We start from the raw sequence: 23,098 nt of genomic DNA, 5'->3' as shown, positions 1-23,098 counted from the left end.
AGTTACAATTAAACAACATGAACCTCAAAAGTGCAAGAGTGTACTAACTAAACTCTAGTAGTGTAGTTAGTACACTACTATTAAACTCCCGAACTAGCATCAAATCAAACTCAGAATGTACATGCATTAGCAGGTTAGCTGTGGTGGCGTATACGGGGGACGGTTCTGGTGGGCCGGTCTGGATAGGCCCTGGAAGTCCAGGGCCTATTTTTACTCCCACGTATACGTAAACCACCTGGATGTGGGGGTCGCGAGTCACTGGCACCATTATTTTAGGGGTTGTGGGCTGAAGTTTGAGAACCCCTGCAGTAGAGTATAGTAGAGTCCTCATCAAGTACTCATCATTGATAAAACCTTTTCTTCTACCTTTTTGGAGAGAAAAAAAATGAATAATTTTTTCAAAAATATTTTTTCAGCCTTTCGAAACTTATTTTTATTTTATTTAACCTTTAGTTAGGTATTTTGTAAACTTTTTTTCAAAAATATTTTTTCAACCTTTCAAAACTTTTTTTCACATTTTTATTTTAACCTTACGAAAGGTTTTTTTAAACTTTTTTTTTTTTTTTTTACAAAAGTTGGCTAATTTGGAAAACGAAACATGGCTATCAGAACAAAGCAATCTAAACTTGACATGAACACATAAATACACCCTGTGGTCGGATGATCAGTCAGTTAGGCCCAATTTACTTGCTGCTTGGCCTCATTAACTGGTGTGTTCCTGGGCTTGCCCCAAAGAAAGGTCAAATAGGAAACTTAAAATTGGCAAAATAAGTGTGTAAGTTTGCATACAGATTCAGTACCTTACAAGGTTTTATGAAGTACTTCATGTATGAAAGTATCATTATTCTTCTGCCGGTTTTAAAATGACAGCTCGATAAAGAACATTAAGCCATGAGTCACGGAGTAGTGAGTTAGATATATACGTTTATACACAGCATGCTACAGGCTAACCCAACACACAGGAGACACACAGCATGCTACAGGCTAACCCAACACACAGGTGACACACAGCATGCTACAGGCTAACCCAACACACAGGAGACACACAGCATGCTACAGGCTAACCCAACACACAGGAGACACACAGCATGCTACAGGCTAACCCAACACACAGGAGACACACAGCATGCTACAGGCTAACCCAACACACAGGAGACACACAGCATGCTACAGGCTAACCCAACACACAGGAGACACACAGCATGCTACAGGCTAACCCAACACACAGGAGACACACAGCATGCTACAGGCTAACCCAACACACAGGAGACACACAGCATGCTACAGGCTAACCCAACACACAGGTGACACACAGCATGCTACAGGCTAACCCAACACACAGGTGACACACAGCATGCTACAGGCTAACCCAACACACAGGAGACACACAGCATGCTACAGGCTAACCCAACACACAGGAGACACACAGCATGCTACAGGCTAACCCAACACACAGGAGACACACAGCATGCTACAGGCTAACCCAACACACAGGAGACACACAGCATGCTACAGGCTAACCCAACACACAGGTGACACACAGCATGCTACAGGCTAACCCAACACACAGGTGACACACAGCATGCTACAGGCTAACCCAACACACAGGAGACACACAGCATGCTACAGGCTAACCCAACACACAGGAGACACACAGCATGCTACAGGCTAACCCAACACACAGGAGACACACAGCATGCTACAGGCTAACCCAACACACAGGAGACACACAGCATGCTACAGGCTAACCCAACACACAGGTGACACACAGCATGCTACAGGCTAACCCAACACACAGGAGACACACAGCATGCTACAGGCTAACCCAACACACAGGAGACGGATGTGAATGCAGGAGGTTTTGGTTTTAATGGATGTCCATCGGTAAAAACAAGACAGCAAACAAACATAGGTGTTCTTAGTAAAGAACAATAAACGGAAACAAAAAAAAACAATCCTGATGCTCGACATGCTCTAACATATTACGAAACATAAAAACGTGACAATACCCGACAAAGGACAAACACAAACTCACACCTTAAATACATAAACATAATTGGCTACAGCCGAGGAAACAGGTGCGCGTCATTACGCATCCCTCGCTCCCGAAGACGGAGGTGATCGAGGAACCCTAATATTCGGGATAGGGAGCGTCGTGGCCTGGATCTCCCAGCAGGTGTAACAGTATATTAACATACTTAGTGGGCAAACTAACGTGACAGGGCGGAGCTCTGTGCAGATGTTGAAAACATGATAACATCACAGTGACGCTAAACCTGCCGATCCCCATAAAACATTCAACATTTCTGCTTCTTTGCTGCCATTCTGCTTGGTCAGGGTTAATAAAAACATGACATTTCGGCCGGCGGTTGCCACTTTTGGTGTGTAAACTCCCTGACCATGACATAACCTTATCCTTAGACCTATGCCTAACTGAGTGTGTGTGTGTGTGTGGTACCTGGTTATGTGTGTGTGGTACCTGTGTGTGTGTGTGTGTGTGTGTGTCTGCAGTGATGCAGCCCCCAGTGCTGACAGAGCTACCAGAGTCCTACACAGCCTTCACTGTAGAGGACATCAGCCTGGCCTGTGAGGCCACTGGTATCCCCACACCCAGGTAACACACACACCCTAACCCTTACCTAGGTAGATCTTGACCACAAATAGATGGACAGAAGAGTTACTGTTTCCTTCCTCTGAAGTTGTCATGGCAATAAATGGTTTTATAATCATGTCACCACAAAAACTACCCCTCTCCCTCCATCTCGACCTCCTTATCTCTCTCTCTCTGCCTCTTTCTTCCCATCCCTCTCTGTCTCCCTCTCTCCCTTTCCCTTCCACTCTCTCTTTCTCCTCTTACTTCCTACCTCTATCCCTCAAGGTTTCGCTGGGTGAAGGATGGGGAGTTGCTATTGGAGGACCAGAGTTCCGGAACATTCACAGCTAACGGACAGGAACCACTGAGTGGTTACCAAGGCAACTACCGTTGCTATGCATCCAACACACTGGGCACAGCCATGACACACACTGTACAGCTCATCACAGAAGGTGAGTTTCAGACACACACAAGCTTACACACACACACACACATTCACACACACACACTTTCAAACATACACACACACATACACTCACTCATACATATGCATACACATACACACAAATTACAGAGTGAGTCGCACAGTCACACACACACGCTTACACACATTCACACAGCAGGGCTTGAGGGGTTAGGGTTGCCAGGGACAATAACAATTTTGGGGGGACGAACCAAGAACTTCTCCAGGAAGTCTCCAGTGATTTTTGTTTGTGTGTTTGTTTATGTATTACTATCGCTTAGAAAATAACAAACTGAAACAACCAACCTAGTGCATCTTCTTGTGCTGTTACTATAGTAACTATCACTGGCTGGCTTCTCAGCGTGAGACATACCTCGCTGGTCCATCTATCCTCCCAGTCACAAACACTAGCTGGCAGGATCTCACAAATTTGCTGCTAGCGTAGCTAGCTAGAATAGCCAGCTAGCTAGACAGTGGCGAACAACTAATACATTAAAGAAACATTTAGATTTTGGGACAATTTACATTCACTTTGGGACGGTTCCTGGATGGTGGTGAAGTTAGTGTGGAGCCCTGATACACATAAACACACATACTACATACCTATCTCATATACTTATTTTAAATAGAAATGTGTGTGACTGTGTGTGTGTGTGTGACTGTGTGTGTGTGTGACTGTGTGTGTGTGTGTGTGACTGTGTGTGTGTGTGTGTGTGTGTGTGTGTGTGACTGTGTGTGTGTGTGTGTGACTGTGTGTGACTGTGTGTGTGTGTGTGTGACTGTGTGTGTGTGTGTGTGTGTGTGTGTGTGTTTGTGACTGTGACTGTGTGTGTGTGTGTGTGTGTGTGACTGTGTGTGTGTGTGTGACTGTGTGTGTGTCTCAGCCACTCCAACTCTCCCCAAGCAGAGGAGAGGGCATAAGACGGCAACAGAAGGATCCAGCATCATCCTGCACTGCAACCCTCCACACAGCTCCACCCCTCCACGTATACACTGGATGGACCGCAGTGAGTACTGGCCGTGTGTGTGTGTATGTATGAGCATGTGTGTGTGGGCATGTGTGTGTGCATGAGCATGTGTGTTTGTGGGGTTGGGTATGTGTGTGTGTGTATGGGCATGTGTGTGTGTATGAGCATATGTCAGGTCAGGTGGTTGAGCGGTTAGGGAATCGGGCTAGTAATCTGAAGGTTGCCAGTTCGATTCCCGGCCGTGCAAAATGACGTTGTGTCCTAGGGCAAGGCCCTTCACCCTACTTGCCTCGGGGGGAATGTCCCTGTACTTATTGTAAGTCTCTCTGGATAAGAGCGTCTGCTAAATGACTAAATGTAATGTAAATGTAATATATGTGTGTGTATGGGCGTCTGTGTGTATAATGGTCCCTTCCTCCTCCAGAGCTGAACCACATAGGGCAGAGTGAGCGTGTGACCATGGGGGTGGATGGAAACCTGTACTTCGCCAACCTGTTGAGGGACGACAGCAGAGACGACTACACCTGCAACGCCCACTATATAGGAGCCAGGACAATCCTGCCCAAGGAACCCATCTCTCTCTTGGTCACCCACAGTATGTAGTGATGTAATAATGTTAATGTAGAAATGTAATGATGGTAATGTAGTAATGTAGTACAGGTAATGTAGTAATATAGTGATGTAATGTAGCGATGGTAATGTAGTAATGTAGCCATAGTAATGTAGTGACGTAATGTAAGGCAAGGCAAGTTTTTTTTGTATAGCACATTTCAACAACAAGGCAATTCAAAGTGCTTCACATAAAACCATTAAAAGCATCAAAACATAATGCAAAATAAAACAAAAGGGTTAGAAAATTCAAAAAGCAAGAAATAAAATAAAAGTTGCAGTGCAGTTGAAGAAATAAAATGCAATGATGTAGTACTGGTAATGTAGTAATGTAGTTATGGTAATGTAGTAATGTAGCGATAGAAATGTAGTAATGTAGTGACGTAATGTAGTGATGGTAATGTAGTAATGTAGTGATGGTAATGTAGTAATGTAGTGACGTAATGTAGCGATGGTAATGTAGTAATGTAGTGATGGTAATGTAGTAATTTAGTGATGGCAATGTAGTAATGTAGTGATGGTAATGTAGTAATGGTAATGTAGTAATGTAGTGATGGTAATGTAGTAATGTAGTGACGTAATGTAGCGATGGTAATGTAGTAATGTAGTGATGGTAATGTAGTGATGGTAATGTAGTAATGGTAATGTAGTAATGTAGTGATGGTAATGTAGTAATGTAGTGATAGAAATGTAGTAATGTCGTGATGGTAATGTAGTGATGGTAATGTAGTAATGTAGTAATGGTAATGTAGTGATGGTAATGTAGTAATTTAGTTATGGTAATGTAGTGATGGTAATGTAGTAATGGTAATGTAGTAATGTAGTGATGGTAATGTAGTAATTTAGTGATGGTAATGTAGTAATGTAGTGATGGTAATGTAGTAATGTAGTGATGGTAATGTAGTAATTTAGTGATGGTAATGTAGTGACGTAATGTAGTGATGGTAATGTAGTAATGTAGTGATGGTAATGTAGTAATGTAGTGATGGTAATGTAGTAATTTAGTGATGGTAATGTAGTAATGTAGTGATGGTAATGTAGTAATGGTAATGTAGTAATGTAGTGATGGTAATGTAGTAATTTAGTGATGGTAATGTAGTAATGTAGTGATGGTAATGTAGTAATGTAGTGATGGTAATGTAGTAATGTAGTAATTTAGTGATGGTAATGTAGTAATGTAGTGACGTAATGTAGTGATGGTAATGTAGTAATGTAGTGATGGTAATGTAGTAATGTAGTGACGTAATGTAGTGATGGTAATGTAGTAATGTAGTGATGGTAATGTAGTAATGTAGTGATGGTAATGTAGTAATGTAGTGATGGTAATGTGTTCCAGGTAATGAGGTACTGGGCAGCAGAAAGCCCCACCTACTGCGTCCGACTAGCCAGCACAGCTCCCGGATGGCCCTCAGGGGCCACAGTCTGCTTCTAGAGTGCATCCCTCAAGGCCTGTCAGTATACCTCTCTACCTGTTTACCTGTCTGTCAGTATACCCGTTTACCTGTCTGTCAGTATCCCTGTTTACCAGCAAATAACCCCCCCCACCACCACCCTCAGGCCCACCCCTATGGTGCAGTGGAGGAAGAAGGACGGAGATCTGGCAGATACGGGTGGCCGGGAGGAGAACTATGGCCGCTGGCTTCGGTTTGACAGCTTAACACAGGAGGACGACGGGGAGTATGAGTGTGTCTGCAGCAACACTGCTGGCTCAGAAAAACACTCCTACACCGTCACTGTGGAGGGTAGGAACACACACACACACATACACTTACACACGCACATACACACATGTATATGATGAAATGTGTGTGTGTGTGTGTGTGTAGCGGCCCCCTACTGGGTGAAGCAGCCCCAGAGCCTGCAGTATTCCCCAGGAGAGACGGTGCGTCTAGATTGCCAGGCCGAGGGCATCCCCACCCCCAACATCACCTGGAGCATCAACGGAGTCCCCATCACAGGTACACACACACACACACATGCACACACACAGGTACACACACACGGAGTCCCAGAGTCTTGGGACAGCCCTTACTAAGGGCTAGGTAAAACAGAGAATTGGGATTCGGCCTAAGGGCTGTCCCAATACTTGTTTTGATCAAGGGTTAGGGCTACGGGGTAGGGGTACATACCCATTAAAACCAATTGTTTTCGGGAGCTTACTTGAAATGTAGGGGTATATGAATACTGCGCATCCGGCAACAATGGCTGCCAGATCATCCAGAGAGTAAGTAAGTAAGTAAGTAACTAAAGTTTTGTTTTGAGCTCTACACAGTCCTGTACATATATATTTGCAACCATGTTCTTAATTGAAACGTTTTAAAAAATCGCTAGTTTTCTACGCCAACGTTACATTGTTGATTTGCACAACAGTCTCGCATTTCTCTGACTAGCCTTGAATGGACTCCATGCATGTCTACAGTTTTAACTAAACTCCATGAGCAGCAAATTTCATTTGATATCAGTGCATAACACTACTTGCTTTGGAGACATCGATATACGTAACCGTAACCAAGTGGTGTCTCAGTTTCGAGGTACAAGGGCTAGGGGTAAACTAAGGGGTAGGGGTAAGACAGATTATTGGGATTCAGCCTAATTCGTGGCAGTGCGCCACGGAATCAACACCGGCCGCCGCATATTGCATTTCATTATTATAATTTTTTTTTAACGCTATTTAAAACACGCAGTGTATTCGTTCAGCTGCATTTCCTTTCCCTGCTCTCCCTCCGTCTCTCTGTCACTCACGTGTCTCTCTCACATACACACACACACACACACAGTCACAAGGTCACAACGTCAGCACACGTTAGCAACGACGCATAGATACGCCGTTCTAGTAAGACAGACAGTGATATCAGCGAGCCCTCAGCATTAGTAAAAACCCACCTTTTTACACCTTTTTTTCAACATTGTTATTATTTGAGCAGTTTTAACATTTCAACAGCCCTAACTCCCCCCTAACCCTGTCTCCCCCAACCAGGGAGTCAGGTGGCTGAGCGGTTAGGGAAGCGGGCTAGTAATCTGAAGGTTGCCAGTTCGATTCCCGTCCGTGCCACATGACATTGTGTCCTTGGGCAAGGCACTTCACCCTACTTGCCTCGGGGGAATGTCCCTGTACTTACTGTAAGTCGCTCTGGATAAGAGCGTCTGCTAAATGACTAAATGTAAATGTAAACTCTAACTCCCCCCTAACCCTGTCTCCCCCAGCTGTGGACCTGGAGCCCCGGAGGCGAGTGTCAGGGGGGGTTTTGATCCTGAGAGATGTGGAGTACGCTGACACAGCCATCTACCAGTGTGAAGCCTCCAACACACACGGCAGCATCATCATCAACACCTACATCTACGTCATAGGTGAGCACGCACACACATGCACACACACACTCTACTTCATACACGCACACACACACTCTACTACGTACACACACACTACCACACACACACGCATGTACACTACCACACACTCCAGCCTCTATATCCTGATTTCAGAGACAACATTGTTAAAATGGTCCACACTAATGTCAATACCCCCCTCCACCTCCATTCTACCACTACTTCCAACCCCCCCTCACCTCCACCCTCACCTCCTCCCTCTTCACGCCCCCTCACCTCCCCCCTCACCTCCACCCTCTTCACCCCCCCCACCTCCTCCTCCACCCTCTTCACCCCCCCCTCCTCCTCCTCCACCCCAGAGCTACCCCCCCAGGTCTTGTCATCAGACGGAGTGGTGTACTTGGTCACTGAAGGGGGACAGATCAGCCTGCACTGTGACACCTTCGGATCCCCCAGGCCCCACATCTCCTGGTGAGACATTCTACCACACACACACTCACTCACTACTACACATACACTCACTACCACACACACACTACCACATACACTACCACACACACTCACTACCACACACACACTACCACATGCACTACCACACACACTCACTACCACATGCACTACCACACACACACACACTACCACATACACTACCACACACACTCACTACCACACACACACTACCACATACACTACCACACACACTCACTACCACACACACACTACCACATACACTACCACACACACTCACTACCACACACACACTACCACATGCACTACCACACACACACACACTACCACATACACTACCACACACACTCACTACCACACACACACTACCACATGCACTACCACACACACACTCACTACCACATGCACTACCACACACACACTACCAAATGCACTGCCACACACACATACACACTCACTACCGCTCAAAAAGACTCACAAGGTATCACACACACTCAATCACATACACACACACACACACACTCAGTCCCTCACTCACTGACAAACGCAAACAGTACCACCAACACACACCAACGTTCAGACAGTATCACACACAATCACTCACGCTACCACTTACACACACACACTCACTGAGCCTGGTGGAAAGAGCCCTCTAGTGGTCATACAGGGACCTTCTACAGATTATCAAATGTCTCATTGCTGATGAAACAGTGTGTGTGTATGATGTGTGATGTGTTTGTATGTGTGTGCAGGGAGAGTGAAGGAATGGATCTGCTTTTGTCTGACCCTCGAGTTTCCCTGTTGACCAATGGAACCCTGGAGCTGACCAACGCCAGTAGAGAAGATGCAGGAACGTACACCTGCTCTCTCACACACACCAACATCAGCATCACTGCTCACCTGGAGGTCCTCAGTGAGTCACACACCTTTACCTAATCAATTAACCAATCAACAGTTTAAATGACGGAAATCACTAATTAGGAATAATGACTAATTAGGGGCCAAGCAGCACAGCTGCGAGGCACCTATTGTTTTTGTTAGTTTTATTATTATTATGTGTGTTTGCCTTTGGCAAGAGCACAACCTATTCTCACATATATATATTTATTATTATTTTCCCACCCCTAAAAAAACTTGAATACATAGACAATGTCCGTGTCAAAATGTTTGTCTTGGTCCCGATTGCGTTGCTTGTATTCGCGCGAACGTTCCGTTTGACGGTTTAGGTATAGTTTAAGATTTTGTGGAGACGTGAAGCTAACGGTGGCTAACTAGTTAGCCACAGTCAGAAACGTCACTAACGAACACACACGTGACTACCTGTAGTAGAACATTAGTTTAGCAGCTTGTTAACTTATGGGAGATAGCTTGGCTAACTACCTAAAACGGCAAGATAGCTGCAGAAACGCCACAGGCAAAGAGGCCAGGGTGATAACTATTTACTCATTTAACATTGTGATAAAAAAGACAATTGTGAAATGTAATGTACAATATGATATACGCTGATATTAGTAAGTATACATCTACTTTCAGAAACAGTAGTCTGCTATTTCATTGAGGCATTCAGTGACATCAGAGGCATCATGATATTAGCCACTGTTGCCTGACACATACTACAGTGGTCTGTGATACATCAGTTTTCAATCATTAAAATAAACATTCCTCACAAATAAATGTTGGTTTTAGGATTTATTATGATATTAGATTACAAGTTAACAATTGGTTGGTTAAATTATAATTACCTGTGGTTTCAAACCAGTGTATCTCACTTCAACGCTGTACGTGAGACACTGTAAAAAAAACGATTCCACCGCGGTTTGACCTAAACTTTATCAAGCCAAAGGGCGACAGAATTTTTGGCACTTCCCTTACTTAAATCGAAAGTCCCAGATTTGTTTTTCAATTGGTGAAACTATCTGACTACTACCTGAACTTCAATGCCATAGCCTAAACTTTGTTAAATCTGTTTATGAAGGTCTCCTCTACAGGGCCTGTAAAAACGGCTAACATTTTCCAGTAGGCATGTATATATGGAGGATTATAGGGGCCAAAACTAAATAATTAAATAATTGAATGGCAAAATACTTTAATAAATGACTAATCATATAATACAAAGCTTAAATAAATGACTAATTATATAATTTATTGCCTAATTGACATACAAAATGTATAAATTACAAATTAAATGAGACCCTAAATATATAAATGTTACATGTACTTGTGTGTATATATATAGATTTACATTTTCATGTGTTCACATTTATTTATTTATACTTTAATTTATCCACGGTGTACTTGTAGCAAAATAAATGTGTCGTCCGTCTGGGGGCGAGTTAAAGCCTCTGATTGGTGAATGAACAGTATTACACACCAGGGAAAGGGAAAGTTTAAGTCACATAGGTTAGGACTATTTTTACACAGGATTGCCCAATTTCTTTGTTTTCATCATCACCATCCCCTCTTGCAGGGTATGAGAAGAATCTCATGGAAATAAGAAGAGAACACTTATTATTTTTGTAAATTAGTGTAAATGAGCAGAAACAAATGTAAACTTTTTAATTTATGTAATCTTCATAAATAATAAGTATGCATACTTATTTAAATTACAAAAATATAACTTGTACAATTTAAGTAAAAAAAAACACATCATCAATCAATCTGCCAACCAATAAACAAATCACTGAATTAACCAATTACCCAATTTACAAATTCACAAAGTAACCAACCATTTAATCAATCAATTGTATTCTAAGTATAGGGGAGGTAAAGCTCAGAGCACTGGACCGCAGATAAAGAGCTTGCAGGTTCAAACCCCCCGTACATCATTTGGATAAATCTGCTAAAGGAAAATGTAATATGCAGTATATAATATCTCTTTAGCGGTCCTTGTCTCTCTCCCTATCTCACAGTGTCTCTCCCACTCTCTTTCTCTCTACCTTTCAATCATTCTCTCCCTCTCTATCACTCGACACCTCTCTCTCCCTTTCTCTTCCTTTCCCCCTGTCTCCCTCTCTCCCCAGACCGTACAGTCATGCTGATAGGTCCTCAGAGTGAACGGGTCATCAGAGGGAATGAGTGCTCATTGGACTGTCTGTTCTACAAGGATCCTCAGCTGACCGATATCCAGGTGGTCTGGAGGAAAGATGGACGCAAGATCATGGAGACAGACAAGTACACACACACACACATTCACTCACTCACACTCACTCACCCGTGCACAGAAACACTGACAGCTGTGTTTGCTCCTTAAGGTACACTACCTTTGAGAACGGAACCCTGAGAGTCAGAAGCGTCCAATCAGAGGATGGGGGGCTGTACTCCTGTGAGGTCATCACCAGGCTGGACAAAGTAGAAGCTAGAGGCTCTATCACTGTCGTGGGTGAGTGTGTGTGTGTGTGTGTTTAGGTGGGTGAGTGTGTGTGTATCTGTGGTTGTATGTGTATAAGTCTGTGTATGTAGGTGTGTGTGTGCTTGCATATGTGAGTATGTGTGTGTACTGTGTTTTATGTATGTGTGTGTGTATATGCAAGTGTGTGTATATATGTGTGTGTGCATATGTGAGTATGTACATGTGTTTTTGTATATATGTATATATATGTGTGTGTGTTTGGGTCTATAACACACTGTGCCCTCCAGCTCCTCCGGATCCCCCCAGAGCCCTCTCTCTGTCTGAGCTGCAGAACAGCACTGTTACTCTCAGCTGGACACCTGGACACACTCACAACAGCCCTACCACAGGTACACACACACACAACGTCACAACAGCCCTACCACAGGTACACACACACAACCTCAGAACAGTCCTACCACAGGTACACATACACACACACACACACACACACACACACACAAACACACACACAACAGCCCTACCACAGGTACACACACACACACACTTACAACAGCCCTACCACAGGTACACACACTCACAACAGCCCTCCCACAGGTACACATACACACACAACCTCACAACAGCCCTGCCACAGGTACACTGGGTATTATCCTCATTTTGTGGATCTGTTTCTATAAATCTACCAATACATTTGTAACCCTGTGTATATCTCTCTGAATCCCTGCTCTCCCCTGCAGAGTTTGTGGTGGAGGTGAGGGAGGAGCAGTACTCTGACGAGGGGAGGTGGGAGGAGAAGGCCCGGGTCTCTGGAGATGTCGGCCACCTGGAGCTGCGTGTCCTCCCCTACTCCACCTACCGCTTCCGGGTCACAGGGGTCAACGAGCTGGGCAGAAGTGTCCCCAGCGAGCCCTCCGACTCCTACAGCACTTCACCTGCTGGTGAGGCTGCCTCACTACACCACCTCACAACACTGTAGACACACCCCACCATAACTAACTCTTATAAACCCCACCACAACCAACTCTAGACACACTCCATCACAACTAACTCTTATAAATAATGCCAGGACAAACCTTGTAAACCCCACAACTAACTTTTTTCTCTATCTTTTCCCCTGTGTCCCCCTCTCTCCCTCCTCATATCTCCCCCATTTCTCTGCCTTCCCCCTCTCGCTCTCCCTCAGTTCCAGGCAGAAACCCAGCTAAAGTGCGTAGTGAGTCCACCGACCCCGGGACTCTGCTCATCATGTGGGATGTAAGTGTCTCAGTCTGCCTTCTGCCATCTGTGTGTGTGCGCACATGTGCGTAATTGTTTAGGTTATATATTTAGAGTCCTTCTGGTGTAGAATATATCATAGTAGTTATATAATAATAAGTAATAATAAGTATTATTATTATATATATATATCCCTGAGATGAAGTCTAAATCTTTATCAATCTGTGTGTGTTCATGTGTGTGTGTGTGCCTATGTTTGTGTGTGCATGTGTGTGCATGTGTGTGTTTGTGTGTGAGCAGGAGATGCCCCCCCGTGAGTATAACGGTCCAGGGTTCCAGTACAAGGTGTCATGGCGACAGGCAGGGGGGCGTGTCCTCCACTGGAGCCATGCCTACACACCCCGCCCTCCCATGCTGGTGAACGACAGCGGCGTGTACACTCCCTGGGAGATCAAGGTCCAGGCCGTCAACTCTCTGGGGGAGGCCAGAGTGCTCGCCAGTGCTCACATGGGCCACTCTGGAGAGGACCGTTAGTACCAACCACACACACACATTGACACAGTGGCTCGCCCAGCATAGAAGGCATGTGAGTGGCAGATATGCCAGGAGGCAGATTTGCAAACAGAACAAAATTCCTTTTATTATAACACAAAGAAATTGGGGAAGCTACCAGGGAAAAACAAACCCCTCCAAAAGACCTTCCATCCCGGTCCGGGGGAGGCGGAAAGAAGAGGGCTGCTCTTACTCCTTACTGCCGTGACTCCTTACTGCCGTGACTCCTTACTGCCGTGACTCCTTACTGCCTTGACTCCTTACTGCCTTGACTCCTTACTGCCGTGACTCCTTACTGCCGTGACTCCTTACTGCCGTGACTCCTTACTGCCGTGACTCCTTACTGCCGTGACTCCTTACTGCCGTGACTCCTTACTGCCTTGACTCCTTACTGCCGTGACTCCTTACTGCCGTGACTCCTTACTGCCTTGACTCCTTACTGCCGTGACTCCTTACTGCCTTGACTCCTTACTGCCGTGACTCCTTACTGCCTTGACGCCTTACTGCCTTGACTCATTACTGCCTTGACTCCTTACTGCCTTGACGCCTTACTGCCGTGACTCCTTACTGCCTTGACTCCTTACTGCCTTGACTCCTTACTGCCTTGACGCCTTACTGCCGTGACTCCTTACTGCCTTGACGCCTTACTGCCGTGACTCCTTACTGCCTTGACTCCTTACTGCCTTAATGCCGAGCATGGCTTCAAATGACCAAAAAACACGTGATCACCCGTCGAAGCTTCGGACGTCACACAGCTGACAGTGTCGTGCAGTCTAATAGGATCCGAGACAAACTGCGTTTTTTTCAAATGCTTAAAAGACTTCATAAATCAGCAATACACTTTGACCTGCAGCTGACAGGACATACATACATCTCTCTTTGTTTACAAAATGTAGCCAGCCTTCATACGTGGCCATCCCTTTCCCAGTTGCACAAGCATGTCCCAAAACTGGATCCCCTGGTCTACAATATAAAAAATTATGTATTAATTTAGCAACCACTTAATTTAGCATTCTTACAAGGTAAGAATCAATCACACAATCTCTCAGCCATTAGGACAGAGCTCTTACCACTAAGCCATAGGACTCAACCTAGTTTACATTTACATTTTAGTCATTTAGCAGACGCTCTTATCCAGAGCGACTTACAATAAGTACAGGGACATTCCCCCCGAGGCAAGTAGGGTGAAGTGCCTTGCCCAAGGACACAACGTCATTTTGCACGGCTGGGAATCGAACTGGCAACCTTCAGATTACTAGCCCGCTTCCCTAACCGCTCAGCCACCTGACTCCCGTGAAAATGTGATTATTGCCATCAGAACATAAAAACATACGTCATGAATGTAAAATGTAAAAAACTTATTTTGACACGTACACATCACACAACCTTCATTTATCAAATTGTCATTGACGAAAAATCGAGGACTTGACGTCACTCGATTCCTTCAATCTCTCGGTACAGTCGCCATACCATGAACTGACTTGCAGGTGTCCCTATGGAGAACATGTATCAAACGTTTTGAAAAAGCGACTTTTTTGACACAATTGTTTCAAATAGCTTGTTGCTTCGAAAATCTTTGTTTCCCCCATCACTAGAAAAAAGGTTGGTTAGATCCTAAATCACCTGTCAGTGCTGCAGGACGCTCGGTACTGTCGTCCTGCCGCCTCCACCCCCCTTTGTGGCTTCTGTAGGCCGTCCAATTAGGCCCCCGATTGGCTGCAGGTGGGCGCCGGCCATGAGGCAAGGGTTAGCAGGTGGAAGTAGTTACCATGGATGACCTTCCCCAGGTTCATGCTCTGCCTTCCCTTGATCTCTCCTCCTCCTCCCTCACTGAGTGTCACAACACACACACAGGTTCATGCTCTGCCTTCCCTTGATCTCTCCTCCTCCTCCCTCACTGAGTGTCACAACACACACACACACAAAAAAAACACACACACTCACACAAATACACAATTACACGATTACAAGCTTTCCACTTTTTTCCTGTCCTCCTCCCCCAGTCCCCCAGGGCTTCCCCGCAGGGCTGAAGGTGAAGGTGCAGAACAGCACAGCCCGGGTGAGGTGGGAGGTCATGTCCAGGGAGCAGACCTGCGGCCTGTTGACAGGATACCGAGTAAGAACTCCAATCACAGCCACCATTACTGGAGGATAGTTTATAACAACCAATCACAGGCACCGTTACAGGAGAATGGTCCATAACAAACAATCACAGCCACTATTACAGGTGGATGGTTCATAGCGACCAATCACAGCCAGTCTTTTATGTCCCCTACAGATCTACCTGACCTGGATCAAGCATGGCCGCCATCGCCGCGCTCTGGAGCGCCGGGAGGGAGTGGGGGGAGGGCAGGAGATGGTGTTGGAGGACAGGAGGGTTTTGGAGGTCAACGCGTCCAAGACAGAGGAAGACATCCCAGGCCTGAAGCTCTATTCGCTCTATGAGCTGTCAATTACAGTTGTTAACAGCAAAGGGGAGGGGCCTCACTCTCCAACACAGTCTTTCAACACACCAGAGGGAGGTGAGTAGAGAAGTGTGTGTGTGGGTGTGTGCTGGGTCAGGGTATTGAATGTCTAGCAGTCTAAAATGTAATTTGCCAGAGTCAATGAACAGTATGTATTTACCGTGGAAAGTAGCCACATCTCAGCTGCCAGGCAGGGTGCAACAATAACATGTCACTGCACTTGAACACAATTACATGGTCCAGTGCAGTCTCTTCGGTGACAGCAGGATATCAAATACAACAGAGAAAATAGAAATTTCACAGGAATCACAGGAAGTGGTGCTGCTAAGCTTTCAGTGTCCTTAGATGCCTTGTCCTGACCCCAGTCCTTGTCCTGTATTTAAAGAGGTTTGTCTTGAGACAAAATGTGAAAATACTAATGCATGTATGCGTGCATGTCTGTGTGTGTGCGCGGTGTGCGTGTGGGTGTGTCTGTGCGCGTGTGTGTGTGTGCAGCTCCAGGCCCCCCCTCCTCTCTCAGGTTTGAGAGCCCCTCAGACACAGAGCTCAGTCTGCACTGGCGTCCTCCTCTCCAGCCCAACGGGGTCCTGACTGGCTACCTGCTGGAGTACCACCCCTGTACGTACACTACACTAGCACACTAGCACACTACAATAGCATACTAGCATACTACACACTACACTAGCACAATAGTATACTAGCATTCTACACTAGTACACTACACTAGCACACTAGCACACTACACTAGCATACTACACTAGCACAATAGCATACTAGCATACTACACACTACAATACACTAGCACACTAGCACAATACACTAGCATACTACACTATCACAATAACATACTATCATACTACACTAGCACACTAGCACAATACACTAGCATACTACACTAGCACACTAGTCATGACTGGCTACCACCCCCGTACGTACACTAGTACACTACTCTAGAACACTAGCATACAACACTAGCATACTAGATGGGTTAAGGTTAGGGTGACTATCATACCAGCATAATACACCAGCATACTAGTATCCCACATTGGTACACTAGCATACTACCATTACCAAACCTAACCACACTTGCACAGAAAATGTCTACCACAGGAAATCTATCAACCTGTGTGTGGGTGTGTGTGCGCACGTGTGTCCCTTTGTGCGTGTGTGTGTTTGCTTGCATGTGTGTGTGTGCATTGTGTGTTTGCATGTGTGTGAGCATGCATGTGTGTGTGTATGTGTGTGTGCATGTGTGTGTGCGTGCATGTGTGTGTGTGTGCATGTGTGCGAGCATGCATGTGTGTGTGTGTGCGTGTGTGCGTCCACGTCCGTGTGTGTGTGTATGTGTGTGCATGTGTGTGCGGGTGTGTATGTGTGTGTGCGTGCATGTGTGTGTGTGAGTAGTGGAGAGTCAGGAGAGCCCCCAGCAGATGGAGTTTTTTGACGACCCCTCAGTGACCCACTTCCTGTTGAAGGGGCTAGACCCCCACCGCCACTACCTGTTTTCTGTGTTTGCCCGCACGGCTGCCGGCCGTGGACTCCCCCTGCAGTTGGAGGGCGCCACCTTGCTGGATGGAGGTGTGATTACACCAGAGTTGCATGCTTTCTCTGTGGTTCCTCTCAGTTACACAGACTGGGTCATAGACTGGTCTATCGGCTGTTAATAGACTTTTATAGACTGGTCTATCGACTGTTAATAGACTTTTATAGACTGGTCTATCGACTGTTAATAGACTTTTATAGACTGGTTAATAGTCTTGTACATACACTGGTTTATAGCATTTATTGCTTCATAGTTAACTATAGACTGATCTATAGTCTGGTTTATAGACTGGTCTATAGTCTGGTTTATAGACTGGGGTGTAGTCTGGTTTATAGACTATTTATCTAAGACTGCTTTATAGACAGCAAATGTTTACTCCTCGACAGGTCTGCAAACGCCTTTGTAAACCTAGATTTGTTAAAAAGTTTGTTAACCGAGACCATAGGTCGAGTTTTAACAAACGTGACCTGTGCAAAAACCATATTTGGTTGTTTTAATTTTTTTGGGGGGCAATTTAGGCTACTTTGTTGGCGAGCAGATGCCAAGTTGTTAAAGTCAATGGCTACATCTTCAAGGCAACCGCTTGTTGCTAGGTCCGTAAAAACGTTTATTTACCTCTGCGAACTGTCAGGAGGTATATAAACGGATTTATTAACTTTTGAGAACGTCCTCTGGACCAATAAGAACAGCGTATTGGTCCAATTATTACACTAGTATATAAGAAACTGTTTTATAGACTTCTTCTAGGCCTCTTTATATTGTATAGACCTTTTTATCTGTTCACTAATTGCTTCATTGATACTGAAGGTTGTATCTTTCTCTTTGTCCACCTTCTCTCTCTCTCCCTCCCTGCCTCTGTTTCCTCCTCCCTTCTCTGCCCCCCTCCCCCCAGCCCCTCCATCCAATATCAGCATGGTAGCGGGAGACACCAGTGTGAACCTGAGCTGGGTCCCTGGAGACCGACAACGCAACCACGCCTTCCACTTCCTCTACCTCCGCAAGACAGGTGAGGGGAGGAAGAGTGGGGGGAGGGTTGAGAAAGGAGAAGGGTTGAGGAGTGGGGGTGTTGGCCTCTTCAACAAGGCCAAGGGACCACACTGACTCTAATGACTTCCTGCTTAAAACACACTGCTTTTTGCACTGCATTAGAAAATTGTATCTTGTACATTTGTATTTTTTGTAATATTTGTATTTTTGTATTTTTATATTGTAATTTACGGCAATTTATATTTTATTTTATTGTATATTTAATTTCATTCTAATCCCACTTAGTACTGCTAGTTTATGTACCCTTAGTATAGATAGTCCACATATTTAAATTTTAGGTCCCTATATGTTCATTGTATGCACCTTCCTGCCAAAGCAAATTCCTTGTCTGAGCAAACTTTCATGGCGAATAAATCCCATTCTAATTCTGATTCTGAGGAGGAGGGAGGCTGTGGCTGACCATCCTTGACCATGTGTGCTTTGTGCTGATGTGGTCTCTTCTGTATTCTGATTGGTGCAGCCTGGGGTGAGTGGGAGGAATCAGAACAGGTGAACTCAACGCAGGGATCCTATTTGCTGACGGGCCTCCAGCCTGGGACCCAGTACCGCCTCCTCATCACCCATGACAACCACACCCATTGGGAGGATGAGATACAGACTGCTGGACCAGGTGTGTACACTCACACACACACACACACTCAAGCACAAAACATGTATACACACAAACACATACACACACTAAGCACTTACTTGACCTCTCTCTCCTCCAGAGCTGTCAGGGGTCAGGGGTCAGGGTCAGGGTCAGGATTTGACTGGTGTCTTTCCCCCAGAGCTGTCGGAGGTGTTGGAGGGCTTCGCCACGCAGGGCTGGTTCATCGGCCTGATCAGCGCCCTGGTGCTGCTGGTCCTGCTGCTGCTGGTTCTCTGCTTCATCAAGCGCAGCAGGGGAGGCAAATACGCAGGTATGCTGGGGGGTGTGTTTGTGTGTATAGTGTGTCTGTATGGGGCGTGTAGGTGTGTTTGTGTGTATAGTGTGTCTGTATAGGGTGTGTAGTGTGTGTTTGTGTGTATAGTGTGTCTGTATAGGGTGTGTAATGTGTGTTTGTGTGTATAGTGTGTCTGTATAGGGTGTGTAGTGTGTGTAACGTGTCTGTCCTACAGTGAAAGATAAGGAGGAGGGGCAGGTGGACTCTGAAGCACGACCAATGAAAGACGAGACGTTTGGGGAATACAGGTGTGTTCTATAACCTTTCCCCTCTGTCCTGGTCTGTGTTCTATAACCTTCCCCTCTGTCCTGGTGTGTGTTCTAGAACCTTCCCCTCTGTCCTGATGTGTGTTCTAGAACCTTCCCCTCTGTCCTGGTGTGTGTTCTAGAACCTTCCCCTCTGTCCTGATGTGTGTTCTAGACTCTTGCTCTGTGTCCTGAAGTGTGTCAGTTTTCAAGAACATTTTACTTTTACATACAGAGCCTCATTTTAAAATAATCAATGATTGGATGGAACTTTTAATCAGTCTGTAATTAAGAACATTTTAGTCTAATATCTGTTGCTGTACTGCAGGATTCCATAGTTACTATGCAGTCCCTAATAACTTAACTCTTAAGTTATGTAGACTGCTCTGCAAGTCCTGTTGAACAACCTAGCTGCTCTGCTTCCTCTCCACCTTCCCTCTCCCTCTTCTTCTACCCTCCTTATCCTCCCCTACTTCTATCCTTCTTCTCTTCCTCTCCTCCTCCATGCTGGGTTCTGCAGATCCCTGGAGAGGTGAGTGCTTCAGCTGATTTAATCTCTGCTCCTTCTCAGTGGTTTTTCCGTTTCTGTCTCTATGGACTCTGTAGTATAAATACCATCCTGTCTGTCAGTATGTGGATTAACATGACCCTCCTGCCTGTCCCAGTGACGTGGATGAGAAGCGCTCGGCCAGTCCCTCGCTGGGCGCAGACAGCAAGCTGCCCAGCGACGACTCCCTGGCCGAGTACGGAGACAGCGTGGACATCCAGTTCAACGAGGATGGCTCTTTCATTGGCCAGTACAGCGGAAGAGGACCTGTTCCCCACGGCAATGAGAGTTCTGGCCCCGCCTCCCCTGAGAATCCGGCTCCTCCCCCTCCTCTGGCTCCCTCCCTCTCCGCCATACTTAATATGCCCAGTTAGATACACGCTCACACATTCACACACACACATTCACACATACACTGACTAACACAGACACAAACACTCACTCTCTTACACACACACTTAAATACACCATACTGCCTGGATCAAGACAGTAAGGAACTGACTAGTCTTACCCTGACTCAACTGCCTTTGACGCCAAAACACACAGACACACACAGACACACACACTGATGCATCAACACACCCCAGAAGTCCAGTGCATTTCACAGGTGTATGTGAAGTTGTTTACATTTTGTCTTGCCTTCTCTCCAATTTTACGTCATACACATGATAGACCAACACACACACACATACACACTGGCAAACCCCCTCTCAGTTCTAGTCATGAGCACTGTCCTAGAGCTGTGTCATGCCCTGGAGATAGAGGGAGGAGAGGAAGGAGAGAGAGCGAGAGGGGGTAAGAGGATGGATGGAGGGAGAGAGAGGATGGAGGGAGAGAGAGGATGGAGGGAGAGAGAATGGAGAGAGAGAGAGGATAGAGAGAGGATGAGAGAGAGAGGATGGAGAGAGAGAGCAGTAAGTAAGTAAGTAAGTAAGACTTTATTTATATAGCACATTTCATACAAGAATTGTAGCTCAAGGTGCTTTACATAAAATCAATAAAAACAATAATACAAGTGATAAACAATTCAAACAAAATTAAAAATCCCAATAAGATCTCTGTTCAAGAGAGAAAACAACTTTAAACATGCATCCTAAAAGTAACATATACATTTGGTTCACCCCTGGTCTGTATATATAAAACAGTGACAAACTTAACATCTTAGAGACCATGTCATTGATGCTTTTTGGGACCAATATTAATTTACCATGAATTCAATTTTCCATACATTTTTACACGTGCTTTATCATTTGTCTTGTGTCTTCAGTCTTTTCCTGTGTCTTTGCTAGTGTGTGAGAATGTGTTTGGAATGACTTACTGTGAGCTGTGTGTGTGGCAGTAGCTTCCTATACCTAAGATGCATGTTCTCAGAGGCGCGTGTGTGTGAGTGCATGCATGCTCTCAATCTCAAACCCAGACATACAGTGATGAGAGATATGCCTTAAGAGAGTTTGGCCTCCTTGTCACTCTGTTTTCATCCCTCCACCCATCCATCCATCCATCCATCTACCCATCTACCCATCCATCCATCCATTCTCCCAACGCCCACACACACAAATAAAAGCACCTCCATATACATTTGACACTCACACATATGCAAACACACTGTTTGAAGCCTACTTCAACAAATCCAGGAGCCATCTGTAGCTAAACTGGCTCCTATGAAGGAGAGAGGGAGGGAGAGAGAGAGGTGCAGGGAGAGGTAGGAGGAAGAAGAGGGGGAGAAAGGAAAAGAGGGGGAGGAGGGAGGGAGAGGAGGGAGGTACAGGTAGACTGAGGTTAAGAGGAGAAGAGAAGCGGAAGTTAATTCTCTGAATGTACATAGAACCTTAACGATTGTCATTTTTTCCTCAATTGCTTTTGACTAAAACTGAACTGTGTTCTTTTTGATCCCCTAGTTTTAGTAGCTTATCAGATGCTTGCAGTCCTGTGGGGCTGGCTAGCAACCCAGAGGAAGACCTGCTCACCATCTGTTGCTTTAGCGCTAGAGAATTAGCAGAAAATATTGAACAATACACAACATCCTCATAACAGCCGTGACCAGAAACGATGGGGGGAGGAGGAGGAGGGGTCTCCTCTATGCTGTCCCAGCCTGGCTGGTTTTCATTATGTCTGTCTCTGCCTGTCTGGGTGGCTGACTGTCTGCCTGCCTGTCTGTCTGTCTGAATGGTTATGTCTATCTGCCTGTTGAAGCCTTTTCTTAATATAAACACTCAAAAAAGATCTACATAAAATCTTGGGTTATAAATAATAGCAAAAAGCAGAAATATGAGAGGTCAGTTCTACCCTGTGGCCCTAGGAGCAGGGAGATCTGCGGTACTTTGGGAGTGTGTGTGTGTTTAGGACGAGGTTGGGTTCGGAGACACACACACACACAGGATGTTGCAGTGTTTAGGTATACTGATATTGTACCTGCTTGTTGCATCGTGCGCTGTATCTAACCTGTAATAAACACATTACATATCCTCACCTGCCAATGGGAGTTTTTGTGGGTGGGTGTGCTCCAGCTGGACTCAATTGTTAGGTGAATTATTCAGTATCATTCCATTTTAATATTATTTATTGTTTGTATTGTTTCACATTGACGATGAGTAGAGCAGTTCATATATGTTAGGAATCCGTTTTACAGATTGATTAGAGATTAGACAGGCCGCTAGGCTGGGAGGAGCAGGACCAAAGAATTCCAATACCTGTTACGAAACTTAAACCTGAAACTTGAACAGTCTCCAGCATCGGTATGAAGGCGTCTCGAGGGCGTGTTGGGAGGAGTGGGAGGCG

General features: G+C 45.4%; 1 protein-coding gene across 4 annotated transcripts in view; it reads left to right on the top strand.

Annotated features, from left to right (window-relative positions):
• Nucleotides 1-22,791, top strand: part of LOC134019503 (neural cell adhesion molecule L1.1-like) — a 32,169-nt gene extending 9,378 nt beyond the window's left edge. For 3 of the 4 annotated variants that reach the window (XM_062460456.1, XM_062460454.1, XM_062460457.1), the window contains 26 exons: nucleotides 2,512-2,614; nucleotides 2,879-3,045; nucleotides 3,941-4,063; nucleotides 4,449-4,619; nucleotides 5,970-6,084; nucleotides 6,191-6,375; nucleotides 6,460-6,591; nucleotides 7,838-7,981; nucleotides 8,320-8,431; nucleotides 9,181-9,341; nucleotides 11,449-11,599; nucleotides 11,680-11,807; nucleotides 12,065-12,166; nucleotides 12,518-12,718; nucleotides 12,964-13,034; nucleotides 13,296-13,524; nucleotides 15,551-15,663; nucleotides 15,826-16,069; nucleotides 16,508-16,630; nucleotides 17,417-17,590; nucleotides 18,448-18,561; nucleotides 19,063-19,212; nucleotides 19,373-19,504; nucleotides 19,704-19,776; nucleotides 20,294-20,305; nucleotides 20,439-22,791. In XM_062460456.1, the coding sequence (XP_062316440.1) occupies nucleotides 2,512-2,614; nucleotides 2,879-3,045; nucleotides 3,941-4,063; nucleotides 4,449-4,619; nucleotides 5,970-6,084; nucleotides 6,191-6,375; nucleotides 6,460-6,591; nucleotides 7,838-7,981; nucleotides 8,320-8,431; nucleotides 9,181-9,341; nucleotides 11,449-11,599; nucleotides 11,680-11,807; nucleotides 12,065-12,166; nucleotides 12,518-12,718; nucleotides 12,964-13,034; nucleotides 13,296-13,524; nucleotides 15,551-15,663; nucleotides 15,826-16,069; nucleotides 16,508-16,630; nucleotides 17,417-17,590; nucleotides 18,448-18,561; nucleotides 19,063-19,212; nucleotides 19,373-19,504; nucleotides 19,704-19,776; nucleotides 20,294-20,305; nucleotides 20,439-20,694 (3,686 nt within the window). In that variant the 3' untranslated portion in view covers nucleotides 20,695-22,791. The remainder of the gene's footprint in view (nucleotides 1-2,511; nucleotides 2,615-2,878; nucleotides 3,046-3,940; nucleotides 4,064-4,448; nucleotides 4,620-5,969; nucleotides 6,085-6,190; nucleotides 6,376-6,459; nucleotides 6,592-7,837; nucleotides 7,982-8,319; nucleotides 8,432-9,180; nucleotides 9,342-11,448; nucleotides 11,600-11,679; nucleotides 11,808-12,064; nucleotides 12,167-12,517; nucleotides 12,719-12,963; nucleotides 13,035-13,295; nucleotides 13,525-15,550; nucleotides 15,664-15,825; nucleotides 16,070-16,507; nucleotides 16,631-17,416; nucleotides 17,591-18,447; nucleotides 18,562-19,062; nucleotides 19,213-19,372; nucleotides 19,505-19,703; nucleotides 19,777-20,293; nucleotides 20,306-20,438) is intronic. The other variant, XM_062460455.1, reaches the window with a different exon arrangement.
• The last annotated feature ends 307 nt before the right edge of the window (nucleotides 22,792-23,098 follow it).

Source organism: Osmerus eperlanus, chromosome 4, assembly GCF_963692335.1.
Source record: "Osmerus eperlanus chromosome 4, fOsmEpe2.1, whole genome shotgun sequence".
Lineage (NCBI taxonomy): Eukaryota > Metazoa > Chordata > Actinopteri > Osmeriformes > Osmeridae > Osmerus > Osmerus eperlanus.
The sequence above is the reverse complement of the archived record's forward strand: the minus strand, read 5'-3'. Positions and strand labels throughout refer to the sequence as shown.